This window comes from Dunckerocampus dactyliophorus, chromosome 14, assembly GCF_027744805.1.
Source record: "Dunckerocampus dactyliophorus isolate RoL2022-P2 chromosome 14, RoL_Ddac_1.1, whole genome shotgun sequence".
In the NCBI taxonomy this organism is placed as follows: Eukaryota; Metazoa; Chordata; class Actinopteri; order Syngnathiformes; family Syngnathidae; genus Dunckerocampus; species Dunckerocampus dactyliophorus.
Genome location: NC_072832.1, coordinates 12,984,991 through 12,998,506, shown reverse-complemented (window position 1 = coordinate 12,998,506; position 13,516 = coordinate 12,984,991). Strand labels below are relative to the sequence as shown.

Below are 13,516 nucleotides of genomic sequence, written 5' to 3'. Positions count from 1 at the left end.
AGACCAGCCTCACCTTTAAATGAGCAACCTTGTAGAAAGAGATGACGAGGGGGTGAGGAGGCACTGCAAGAGAGAAAAAAAAAACAAGAAGCATCATACTTTGAGCTTGTACAGAACTATTGTTTGACAGAGTGACGTTCTGATTTGAGAACAATTTCCTGCATCATCACATCCTGTGATTTTTATTGTGGTGAAAGCAGAGGGGTCACCTGGGCGGGGAGGCGGGTGGTGTACAGAAGGCATGTGCGGCAGGAAAGTGCTGCTTCTTTAGGGCTTGGATCAGGTTGGGGCGGTATGCCGGGTCGACGCACCACAGAGAACCTTTTCCGTTGGCCTGTGAGAAAAAGTAAGACACGTCAAACATCAGATTGTGAAGATACAAATACAAATACTTAGGAGGTGAAAAAAATGTTAAAATGCAAAATCTGTTGTCGATTTTGAAGGCTGGGCTTTTGTCATGAACAAAAAAAACATGTAATGTTTGTAGCTCACATAGCTGCGCTAGTGGTGCTACTGTTTGTGTCGTCACCTACTCATTACTGTTTCGTTGTTGCATGTGATATATGTGCATAGTCACAGTTCATATGTAAAAAGGGGATATAGTCCACAATAACTCATCTTTGCGCAACACAACTCAGGTGGGGGTAGGCCTGTCACAATAATCAATAAATCAATTAACCGCACAATAAATAAAAACAAATTCAAAAATTTTGCCTGCCTCGATAAATTGACATGTGCATGCATGTTTGTTTTCCTCCTCTCTCTCTACCAAACAGGCTGGATGACAAGAGGGTCACTCTGTTCCTCTGTTTTAACACCTGGGCGTGTTGGTTCTAGAGCGGAATAAACAGAGTGAGTGAACACTCCTGTCAGTCATTCAGTCTCCTTGTCCCAGTGTGTGGAGTCTGGGCTGCTAGCGAGTGCTGCAGCCTACAAGTGAGCAACGCAAATGTGAATGAAGGCACAAAAGCGATGGTTTCTAAGGCGAGTGCCACAGCACCCAGTGTGTGAATATTTTGGTTTTAAACAGAATGAACAAGGTGAGCCCACAAACACAGACAAGCCGATATGTCGCATTTATTGGAAAGTAGTCGTGACGAAGAAGGGGAATACGATCAACTTGCATGCGCACCTCAAACACGACCATCCTGTCCAGTTTTCCCAACTTCTTCCCAACAGTCGGTGCTTACTGAGGTGTTTGGTTGGCAAAGTAAATATAAACAAAACAGTGCAAAATGGTGCACGCTCACAGACAGTGTCGCTGTCGCTACACGTTAACCCTCCCTGTTAAGGAATAACACCTAATGTTCATTATTTACTGAAGTGCAATTTTGTTTACAGAGACTTCATACTCCATTTTATTCATTGTTTTTATTGCAGTGCTTCTTTTCTTAACAGAGACAGGGCCTTTTTTTCATTGTTTTTGGTTATGATTTTTATTTAAGTAATTTTTGCTAAAAGAGAGTCAATTTTATTTTCATTGGGGTTTTTTTTTTGTCTTTTTTTGTTTTTTAATGTATTATGTTGTTTGTTTAATTTATTTTATTTAAAAGCTGTTGACATTCCAATTGCAATGTTAAATACTCAAATATTGCTTGTGATATGGTATACTCGCATTATGCCATTTATTATCATTACATTAATGAAAAAATGGCTCAAAATATTCAAGATTCAAGAGTTTTATATGTTGACAATAATACTGTTTATCAGCAATAATTTGTAGGACAATTATCATCCAGTAAAATGTGTTATTGTGACAGGCCTGGGTATGAGCAAACACAACTCATTAGCATGAAAGCTACAGACACACGAAACAGCATATGTTACCAGTAGGGATTACTAAAAGCACTTTAAAGTTTAAATTTCAGCAATAAAAATAAAAATAAAAATTGGCCAATATACTTCAAATACAGTATTGTGGGACCTCTGAGATTTATCTAAAATTGTTGACAAATAGTATAATATTTAACTTTAACATTTAAGAGAAATTGGGCCGCATGGTGGCTGAGTGGTTAGCATGGTGGCCACACGGTCAGGATTGTGGGTGTAGGTTCGAATCTCCGCTCGGGCATCTCTGTGTGGAGTTTGCATATTCTCCTCGTACGTGCGTGGGTTTTCTCCGGGTACTCCGGTTTCCACATTCCAAAAATATGCCTGTTAGGTTCATTGGAGACTCTAAATTTTCCATAAGTATGAATGTAAGTGTGAATGGTTGTTTGTCTACATGTGCCCTGTGATTGGCTGGCCAGTCCATGGTGTATCCCGCCTCTCGCCCAAAGTCAGCTGGGATAGGCTCCAGCATACCCCAGTGACCCTTGTGAGGACAAGCAGCATAGAAAATGGATGTATGGATTTAAGAGAAATGTCGCATTGCACTTAAAATCATAGTTTGAGGTCACACACTGGAGCCCATCATGAATGTATAATGCAAAAAAAAAAAAAAGTGAATAAGGCTGAGCATTCACTAGTTTTTGGTATATTGATTTTAACACACCGCTAATCCTGAACAACACCATTACTGAGGTTTTCAACCATATATTTTTAAAAATGTAATGCTTTGAGGTTTGATCTCGGAAGTTTTAACTGGGATATTTCATACGTCCCTGCAGTCTTGAATGCAGCATTATTGACCAATGCAACTACCATTGCTATGCAACTTGGTGACCCAGAGAGTCACTGTATTTTTTTCTAAAAAAAATGTAATACTCCCTCTCCGTACTCGCCCGTAACTGTACTGACCTGTCCACTGATAAGAATGCTTATATTATGTTATGTTTAATGCTGCCATTTTACTCAATGCTTAGTTATTTTCATTTTAACTTTATATGTCCTATATTCTTTTGCTTGACCAGTCCAGGGTGTATCCCGCCTCTCGCCCAAAGTCAGCTGGGGTAGGCTCCAGCATACCCCCACGACCCTAATGAGGATAAGCGGAATAGAAAATGGATGGATGGATATTCTTTTGCTTTATTGTACATTATATTTATGATTTCATTGCTTGCCTTATTGTAAAGTACTTTTGGGGTTTTAGAAAAACGCTTCTAAATAAAATGTATTATGATCAACAATATCACGTTTACAAATCTGATGACGTCTTCTGTCATCCAAGAGTAAATTGTCTGAACATTGACCGCTCCTTTAATAAGGCATGGCAATACAGGACTAGACATTTAATATTGCAACCGCATCGACTGCCTCCTTTAACAGCATTTCTACTTATGAAGAGTTCCTCCACATGCTTGGCAAAAGGAGCAAACTGCTCCTGTGTGAGCGATGAATCTGTCTGTTGGTGATGTGTGCGGGAGTGTGTTAACCGTCACATTATCTGATGGCGGTGTATTCTTGCCCATTCTGAGGGAGGGAGGGAGGGTGGAGAATAACCTTGACTCACATTACCAGCCTGTCCCTGATGCAGGAAGAAGGAAATGTCTCCATGGCAACGGAAACCACCAGCCAGTGTCATGTGAAACTGGCGCTGGTCTCTCAGCAGACGAAGTGCTCACACTGTGTACCTGCATGCTGAGTGACTTGCGCTACTCTGTGTTGCTACTTGCAGAGTGCTAACCCCCCCATCCTCTCCCGTGGTTGAAAAATATCAGATTGTAGCCAGGCACAGTCCTCTGCACCACGGGCTCTACCGGTCACAAGTCCGAACTCACACTGAAGCTCAATATGGCTACCATCGTGTCCCTCACTGGATCTGCTGAAACCCATTTCTGACACAAAGTCAAACTATGGTATGAGCATACAGTATATTCTACCTGTGTTCTTATATGAACATCGTCTTCTTTGAAGAATCACAAACTACAAGTAAAAACAATGTTTGCATTGTGGGTTTTTTTCCCCGCATACTGTATATTCATATGGCGGGGCTGCATAGTGGCCTAGTGGTTAGCATGTTGGCCATACAGTCAGGAGATCGGGAAGATCTGGGTTACAATCTCTGTTTGGACATCTCTTGTATGGAGTTTGCATTTTCTCGTTGTGCGTGTGTGGGTTTTCTCCAGGTAACCCGGTTTCCTCCCACAATCCAAAAATATGCATCCAAATTGTGTGTTATCAGTTCCAATCCACTAGCAGCTAAAATTGCCAAAATACTATACCACTACTACCGTAATTTCCGGTGTAGAAGCTGCTACTTTTTTCTCACGCTTTAGACCCTGCAGCTTATACAGTGATGCGGCATCTTGTATACTTCAGAACAGCCATTTTGCACTTCACGCACACAAAGAAATACATATAATTCAGCTTTCAAATTAAAAGCGATCGATCTAGCAACTCAAGTCTACCAGCGGATCTTGACAGTATGGAGAAGCGTAAAAAAATCCACTATCACCAACGGGTTGCAAAAGGCTGGACTACTGCATGATGAAGACGACAGCGCAAGCTCAAGGGATAATTTGCCTCGAGACAAAAGTGACATGAGAGTGACTACGAAAGAGAGAGAGAGACTGACAAAGTGTGTGACGAAGGAATTATGAAGCTGGAGGAAGATGAAGGCAGCGATTAATGACTTTTCTGGTAGGCTACTGTCTGGTTACCTACTGTTTAACCAGCCGTATTACATGTCTTGTTTGGCACTTTTTTGAAAAATTTGTTTAATTTTAAAAATCTTCTTGTGTAATATCGCTCTGTGTACTAAATATCCCGTCTTTAAATTTAGTGGGTGCGGCTTATATTCCGGTATGCTCAATTGAACAGAAATTACGGTACTATAGTGACACGACAGGGACACTACACTAGGAACCATTGATCTACTTGCACACCCATGCCCTGTAGTGTACCTCAAGTGTCAGTGTTAAGACATTAAACTTTATGGACATAGTCACCTCACAGACTGTCTACAAAGAAAAATATTTAGTGTTTTTAACTGTTTTTATCTACACTAAATCCTTTTTTCGCTAAGACTTTAAACTATATCTTTTTATAACAGAGACCTAATTCTAAGAAATTGTAATATATTGCTCAATCTTGGTCTACAGTTACACTATTTGCCATCTGTCCAAGTGTGCTTTGTTTGCATTTCTTGAGCCTTATCACCTGCCAGTGGCAGTCACAGACACTGTCATGTGAGTCACACTGTTCAGAGATTTTCTCAAAAAATTATTTTGGACAGTGAAAATTTTAATACAGCACCATTTAACAAAAGTAGATCTGTGTGAAGGGTGTAGAAGACAGAAGGCGGTTTAATGGCGTACCTTTCCTAAACTCCTTTCGACCTTGCGGAAGCATTTATTCAGGGAGAGATTGTGACGCACAGAGTTCTTCCATCCAGTGGGAGCATTGGAGAAGTAAGGGAAGTGCTCAAGAATCCAGCCGTAGATTTCTTTGACAGGTAAAGATTTGCTAGGGGACTGCTCGATGGCCATGTAGATGAGGAGCGAAAACGAGAAAGGGGGTTTAGACCTCAATGAGTCCCGCTCCCTGCCCCTGCTGTGACTTGATGCTGTGGATGAGGATGATGGGCCCTGGTTGGAGCCGCTGTCTCCTTCGATGTCAAAGAGGGGGCTTCCACTAGGTTGAGCTTCAGGACCCCCCAGAGTAAAGTTCTGAAGCAGGTTCTCGTGGAGCCAGTTGAGGTTTGTGAGTTCTTCATCTTCAGCAACTCCAGTCCGATCCACACTGGTCGCAAGTGGGCTGGCAGCGCATTCCGCTTCTGGCAGTGTTCCCACACCACAAACACCTCGGAGCCACGTCCGCTCCTCTTGCATACCCGGAATTTCCGTTTTCTTGTCTGGTGACATCCCAATGATTGGACCCATTAAATCAAGGAGGTCTGGAGAAAAAAAAATAAAGAGATCAACGTCAAACATGCTATTATTAGCTTCTGACAGGATCATTTTGAAGTTGACAATAAGATACAGTTGCCAGATAAAAACATTTGAAATACTGTCCACCATTAGGTGGTTATAGAGATTCTCATAAAGGCCAAAGCTACTGTGGTCTTGCTTGTGCATCTCAACTGTACTTCCCAGGCCTCTCCACTGCCCCTCTCCTCCAGCCCCTTAACTTGCCTGCTCTTGACTTTAGCCAAGGACTATCAAGGAGATCCTCTCAAGCAACTGAGCGGACTTAAGGCTCCACTCATTGACGCCCACCTCATTTCAGGCTAGACCCGGCTTCTGGTTATGTGTAAATGAGCATGAAACCATCCAGGAATCTGATGACTGCCTCCATCTTACAGCGGAAGGCTCTTACAGGCTGACCCATTATGCAGGAATAAAGTCCTAATTTGTCACTTGCAAGATTAAGACGTGTACAGTCCTTGGAGTCATCTGTCCTCTAACAACTATGGGACATTTCAAAGGTTGATGTAATTAGGTTTCAGCCAAGAACACCAAATGAAAGAATAGTAAAACCAGCACCCTGGCAGCGTATACAGTGGCTCTCCACTCATTCACGAGTCAGCATTCACAACCCCCCAAATTTGCAAATTTTTGGTCAAAAATAATGTTTCCATTTTTTGTCTCCAAAAATAGGCAATTTTTCAGCAGCAAACACGTCTGTAATAATTTATAAATATGTAATGACACAGGCAAGATGTACAGCATACATGAACCACTGTTACATGTTTTTGTCTTTATGCTTCACTGACAAAGTTTTAAAAGTCGTCAAGCGTTACGATTTTGCACTTTGTTCGGCGGTCCTTGAGACGCAAAAGTGAAATTTATAACTTCTACAATGTGACTGATTCCATCTGTTTATCGATCATCTTACATTATCATTCATTAGCGCAGGGGTGTACCAAAGTGCGGCCCAGGGGCCATTTGCAGCCCGCACCTTGCTTTTTATTGGCCCGCGGCACATTGTAGAAATAAAATTAAACCCAGCAAAAATAGGAAAAATACAGCAAAAAGGCAAAATTTATAGAGAAGAAGCTGAAATATTGATATTCATAACTAATAATAAAGCAAGCTATTGTCTTTAAATATGTATAAAACGTTTTTTTTTTTAGCCTTTTTACAAAATAAAAAAATATATGAAAACATAAAAATAAGTGGCCCACCACATCCTTTGATTTTCAGTATTCGACCCTTGGTGGGAAAAAGTTTGAACACCACTGCATGTTAGAATTTAAAATGTGTTTAATAAGTGTGTGGAGCATACTGAAGAGAGACGGGGGAGGATTCTGGAGCTGAATCCATCCATCCCCGAGAGGTGGGATACACCTGGACTGGTCGCCAGCCAATCACAGGGCACATATAGACAAACAACCATTCACACTCACATTCATACCTATGGACAATTTAGAATCAGCAGTTAACCTAACATGCATGTTTTTGGAATGTGTGAGGAAACCGGAGTGGAGCTGAAGTCAACATTACAACAGTCACCAAAATCGGAGAACCTCAACGTCATGTGTCAAAAAAAATGGGGGCCTCGATTGCTTGCGGATTTTCGCCATTCGCCGGTGGCTCCGCAATGTAAGTACCATGAAAAGCAAAAATCTACTGCAGTTCAATATATTGCATTGGTTATGTATCTGTTAAAAACACAGGCTATTATATAAATAACAAAAAAATTCAACTGTCATGTATTAGAACAGTAGTTTAAGGCAGGTCTCCCCTGGCAGGCACCAGAAAACTTCAGGGGAGGTGCAGCTGCTTGACAAAAAATAAAGAAAAAAATGTTTCAAACCTTCTATTATAACTTCAGATCTTTAGTTCCTGTGTCACCAAATACGTTCCAGAAAGACTGTTTTTTGAGGAGAGAGGTCCCAGTTCCATTATATTCTCTGAGGGGAGGTTCGTTGTGCCATACTTGGAAAACCTCCTGTTTTAGAACTTGCACATGAGAAAGTCAAACCATTGAGCCCTCCACAATACATTTCTACTCACCTGTAGACATATTTTCCCATAAGTGTTCTATCAGTGCTGTGCAACAGTCAAAAGAGCTGAGAAGGAAGTAACATGGCTTACTCCCTTTGCTCAGCAGCAGCAAAAAATGTGGAACCAATGGAACATATGGACAGCCAAGGTTGAGACTGTCAATGTGGTATTGTACCTGCCCCAGACTATTCGGTGTGTCCTACATTAATATTTATTTGAATGCATTTCCCCAAAGCAAATGCAACACGTAAACTCCTTTTATGCAGTTGAGGCCAAGTGTACAAAGAGATTACTCTTTGGCTCAGCTCACAACAAGCTTTAAGTGTTGGGTGTCACCATGACAACCATGCCGTCCCTTCAATTAAGAGCAGAAATCTCACAAACAACAGTAGGGGAATACTGCATGTAATCTAGCTAGCTGTTAGCTGTTTTCGCCACCATGGACATGCACTGCAGAGGAAATGTATGCTGCAGTACCTGTGTGTGGACACCAAATGCCCCTGAGCAAAGCAATGAATGTGGACCAATGTGGACATGTAAAAGGGACGTATAATCTGGCAGATAGGCGTATCTTTTCATTTCTGTGATAAGATAGGAATTGGGTCAGACTAAAGAGTGTTTGCCCAGAGATGGGAGAGGGAGTGTACACACGCACATGCATGCACATACACACACACACACACACTCATTGACACACAAATCATTTTGTCAAAGTCAGCCAGTGAAAACAGGAGAGGAAGGAGAGGGGCATTAGTGCATTTACTAAATTACCACTCAACCCTCACTGGGGGTGGAGGAACATATAGCAGACAAATCCCAATTTGCTTTTGGTTGAGTCATGGTTTATTTAGCCATCCAGAGCACTTGTATTGGATGTGATACCTCTGCCAAAGAGGTTATGTTTTTACCACCATGGGATTGCAGTGTGCAGATTGCATACATTCATTTATTTGTGGCGGCCTGCCGCTAATTAATCTTGACTGCCACAGATTGATTTGGTGCTACCTATTAAGAATTCGCCATGTTTATGCACGTTTGTGCGGCGACTCTTATTTTGAAACCTTTTTCTTTGAAAGTGTCACTTCTGCTCGTGTGAGTATGTGTTGTGTGCAATCGGTAATGCTATTCTCTCGGTCACTTTCTATGATCTATCTGTGCAGAAGTTACTACCGATGTAAGATTTGAAACACTTTAAGAGATATATTTGAAGCATTTATGGCTTTTCCTAAGTGTGTGCGATGTTTGATTAATATTATGATTGGTGTTATAGTCAGAATGGTGGCTGTCTTTATTTAGTAAATAGCATCCGACTGCGAAATGAATTAGCTACAGTTTGACACTTACTATCCATCCATTCAGTTTCTATGCCGCTTATTCTCATTAGGGTCGCGGGGGTATACTGGTGCCGATCTCAGCTGACTTTGGGCGTGAGGCGGGGTACACCCTGGACTGGTCGCCAGCCAATGGTAGGGCACATATAGACAAACAACCATTCACACTCACATTCATACCTATGGACAATTTAGAGTTGCCAATTAACATACATGTTTTTAGAATGTGGAAGGAAACCATAGTACCCGGACAAAACCCACGCACGCACGGGAAGAACATGCAAACTCCACACAGAGATGCCCAAGAGGAGATTCGAACCCAGGTCTTCCCGACCTCCTGACTGTGTGGCCAACATGCTAACTACTCGGCCACCGTGCGGCCGACACTTACTATATGCAAGTATATTTGCTGCCATTGTTTATATTAATATTCAGTTTATATGCGTATAACATAGAGACATTGAGTTTCTTTAACTAGAGTAACGCACCATGTATACACTACTATGTCCACCATTAAAGTTGATGAGTCCATCTGATGACTATGTGTTGTCTGACCGGAGCTTTAAGGTACACATATACATATACACATACATATATATACATATATATACACATACATATATATGGACTTCACTGTATATATTTCTACATTATGCCACTAGTTACATGGATCTATGATAATGGTGGCAAAAAATTAAAATAATTTTCAAAATGTAAAAAACAATGAAAATGGGCACGATCATACACAAACTACTATTCAAAGAACTTCTTGCAGTCTTTTGACACATTTCCAAGTTTTAAAAAATACACATTCAACAAATAAAAAAATGACTTTAAGTCCATATTTGGCCAGGGTATGAACCACATTTGGCTTGACAGTATTTCAATGAGATAGGATGCTAAATTAGAAGATGCAATGCCAAATGTAAGATAAATTAAACATGGAAAATCACATTTAACATATTCAGATGCTTATATGTGAATTCTCATCACATCAAATTGCATCAAATTGTTCTGGAAGAAACTTACTAAACTTACTTACTTTTAGTTATGCTTAATTTGTTGACCTTCACTGAACAATTTCACAGATAACTAATTTAGTCCTACATCCAACATTAACTTGCCTTCATTGTCAGCACATTAAAAAAAACACTAAATTCAGAAAGTTATCCAGGCTACACACAAGAGGCCAAGAGGTCCTGGACACATAGTCAAATCTTTCTATGGAAAGACACAGCCACAATAACAAGAGAGAAAAGGAGTTAGTATGGAGTTATCGTCAGTCCAAGATGAATCCAAACTCTCAGAAAACTAGAGCAACAAGATATGCCAGGAAGTGAGAGAACTGTCCATTTGTGTTTTAAGAAAATCTCAGCTCCAAGACAAGAGAAAAAAAAAGATGTTTTGACATGACGGGTTACTACCCTGGGTGAATTTTCAAATAGTGAGGAAGGTATGCAGAGACATTTCGAGGAAAATACCATTTGGCCTCTGAAAACAACATGTCTGACTAAAAGGACTCCATCACTGTGGAAAAACTAAATGTTTGAAGTTCAAGTCACTAATTCCAAGTTGTAGACTAATGAGACTGGGTCATAAGGATATGTGTGGAAATCCCAGAATAGACTCTACATTAATGCAACTTGCTGATCAACACCAATGCCCTAATTGAGGTTGTTCTTTCTATTATAATCATGTCATGATTGGGTTAGCCAAAACATTCCACTGAGAGGCATTGTCATGGTGACAATCAACTAGATTAGCACAGGTGTGGCGCAGCAAAACTCTGTCAGCCTTCTGTAATAAGCGTGTTTGTTTATCTGAAGTCTCCGTCTTATTAAAAAACATGCTGTGGAAGACTGGCTTTCACATCTGTTCAAGTTTTGTTGCTTGGAAATGTGGAGAAGTCATGGCCTGGGTAAAGTGTCTGACCACTGATTAACCTCTTTCCATCTTCACAGTCCTGACCTCTCAGCTGGGCCCCCGGGTGCCTGAGAAATGATCATCCTATTTGGACTGGCTCCTCCAAGAAGAGGACTGTCATTTGAATATGAATGGATGAGGAGGAAAAAATGTCTGCATCCAGCCAAACACCGGAAGTCTTTTCCTGTGATGGCAGTTGGTCAATTACCCTTGCATTTGTCATGACTGCACTTAGCATTGCTCTTATGTAAAAAGCTTCAGAGGGAGGTAAGAATCCAATGATTAATGGGACACTAGTGTGTAAAAAGTAGAGGCAATAAGCTGGACTGGCCTGTTGACTGCAGCTTGTCATTGAAAATACACCAAAGCTGGAATGGCGCTGACCTGATGGCTCATCTGCAAGTTAAAATAGCCCAGTGCGCCGCCAGCCGCATCATATTCATGTGCAAACAGGCAAGGACTAACAGCAGGTGCCAAGGCAATTTCCCCCACCACCCCTTTCAAACTGCTCTTTTATCCTGTTAAGCACTTAGCCTATTCAAAAAAACACACACACAAAGACACTCTGAGATCGCTTTAAGTGGCAGATCAAGCTGCTAATGCGTCACATAGGTACGGGAGAATGTAAAGGTGGACGATGGACGCACCAGCGTGGATTTCAGGCAGCAGATGTGACTTTCAGGAATCAGTTGCCACGGCAGCCAGTGTGGCCAGGGAAGCGGTTACGTTCACGAAGAGAGAGCTGATGTGGGGAGATCAATACAGGCGGAAAACGCTGAGGCCAGCAGTCTAGTGCTGTTCTCCGCAAAACCTGTCTGACAAAGAGGGGTGGGAGAGGCCGCAGCCAACCTGGATGACACAGTGCACTGACTAAGTACCATAAAGGCATGCTGTATTTATCATACTGATAGTTACATATTAGATACAATGTGAGATTTTCAATCAATTTCATCTGTGAATTAAGTTTGCGCTCAAATGAACCGCACCCTCCTCACAGGCACTAACTAAACACAGTCAACACAAACCAGTTACACCTCTTGGTACACAAAGGCGTGCCGCAAAACCCCAATGGCTGTTATTTGAAACCTTACCCTACAAATAAAAACTTGAATTACACAAAGAGAAATGTGAAGGCGACTCTTTAAAAATGGCAGAACCTTATGCAAAACTACTAAATGGATTAAAGCAAGCTACTCGGTGACTGGGCGAATGAAAAAGCTTGCACAAAGCATAGGGATCCAACCTGCTCTCGGCTCCTACAAAGAAGCAGTTGTTTTTTTTTTTGTTTTTTTTTTTTTTGCTCCAGTCATGTTTCTAAGCTCTCAGTATTCACCTCACAGATACAAACAGACGACCGGGAGGGAAGGAAACACCTCCTGCCTGTTGAGGAAGTCCATTTTCAGAGAGTTAGGCCTGCCCGACATTAAAACAGTGAACCAGCAAAAGGAATAGGCAAATACATTTTTTTAGCCTCTTAATGACAGACTGGCAAATAAAAAGAAATGCAAGAAAGACTGACTTGTTGGGCACAGACATTGATTTTATTAGTTTCAAACTGCACTTCGACTCTAATCAGAGGTTAGCTTACAAAGTATAGAGCTGCCTCCCAGCAAACACTCTGAAACCTTATCTGGAGGGTCATGTGCCTGTCATGTCTACAAACCCTCCCCACCACGGCCTCATATGCTTCTAAATACCACAAACACCAATCATTGCCATTCCATTTGCTTTTTGTCTTTTGTCAATCTGCAAAAAATGTACCCTCTTAGTTCTGCTCAGGTTTTAACACACAAGTGTTGCGCCGTGTACAGTCACGTGCTTCCGTGTTTACAGAACATGTTTTGTTTAAGGAACCAGCAGAAAGGTCACTCAACCTAATCAGAGCAAACTTTATCAAGCGTGCTCATTGGAAACGCTTATTGAGGAAAAGGAATTGAACTTTCAGATGAAATGCTCAAATATCAGGTTGAGGACAACTGGAATTGACATGCTTGTGCTGGATATAAAAAAAAAATAAATTCAAGATTCAAGATTCAAGAGAGTTTTATTGTCATGTGCATGGTAAAACAGCAGTTATACTATGCAATGAAAATCTTATTCTGTTCATTCTCCCAAGAAAAGAAAGAAAACACAAGAAATAAGAACATAAGAAACATAAACATATATACCAATAAATTAAGCAACAAAAACAGAAGACACATTAATACAAATAAATAATACAAATAAATAAATAAAGTGCTATGAGTGTGTGCTTGTGTTGCGTGTGGCGTGTGTGAGTGCTTCGTTGAGAATGTCTTTGAATGCGTCTTTTAAATGCTTTGTATTTGTATTTTATTTCATGTATCTATTTTTATGCTTGAAAATTATTAATTTAGTCAAAAATTATGTAGCATTTGCTTAAATATACATATGTTGAACTAATAATAGGCCATA

General features: G+C 40.9%; 1 protein-coding gene across 3 annotated transcripts in view; it reads right to left on the bottom strand.

Annotated features, from left to right (window-relative positions):
* Nucleotides 1-13,516, bottom strand: part of foxn2a (forkhead box N2a) — a 32,668-nt gene that overhangs the window by 9,278 nt on the left and 9,874 nt on the right. For all 3 annotated transcript variants that reach the window (XM_054798621.1, XM_054798619.1, XM_054798620.1), the window contains exons 2-4: nucleotides 5,199-5,776; nucleotides 210-334; nucleotides 14-63 (exon numbers count right to left, since the gene is read on the bottom strand). In XM_054798621.1, the coding sequence (XP_054654596.1) occupies nucleotides 14-63; nucleotides 210-334; nucleotides 5,199-5,762 (739 nt within the window). In that variant the 5' untranslated portion in view covers nucleotides 5,763-5,776. The remainder of the gene's footprint in view (nucleotides 1-13; nucleotides 64-209; nucleotides 335-5,198; nucleotides 5,777-13,516) is intronic.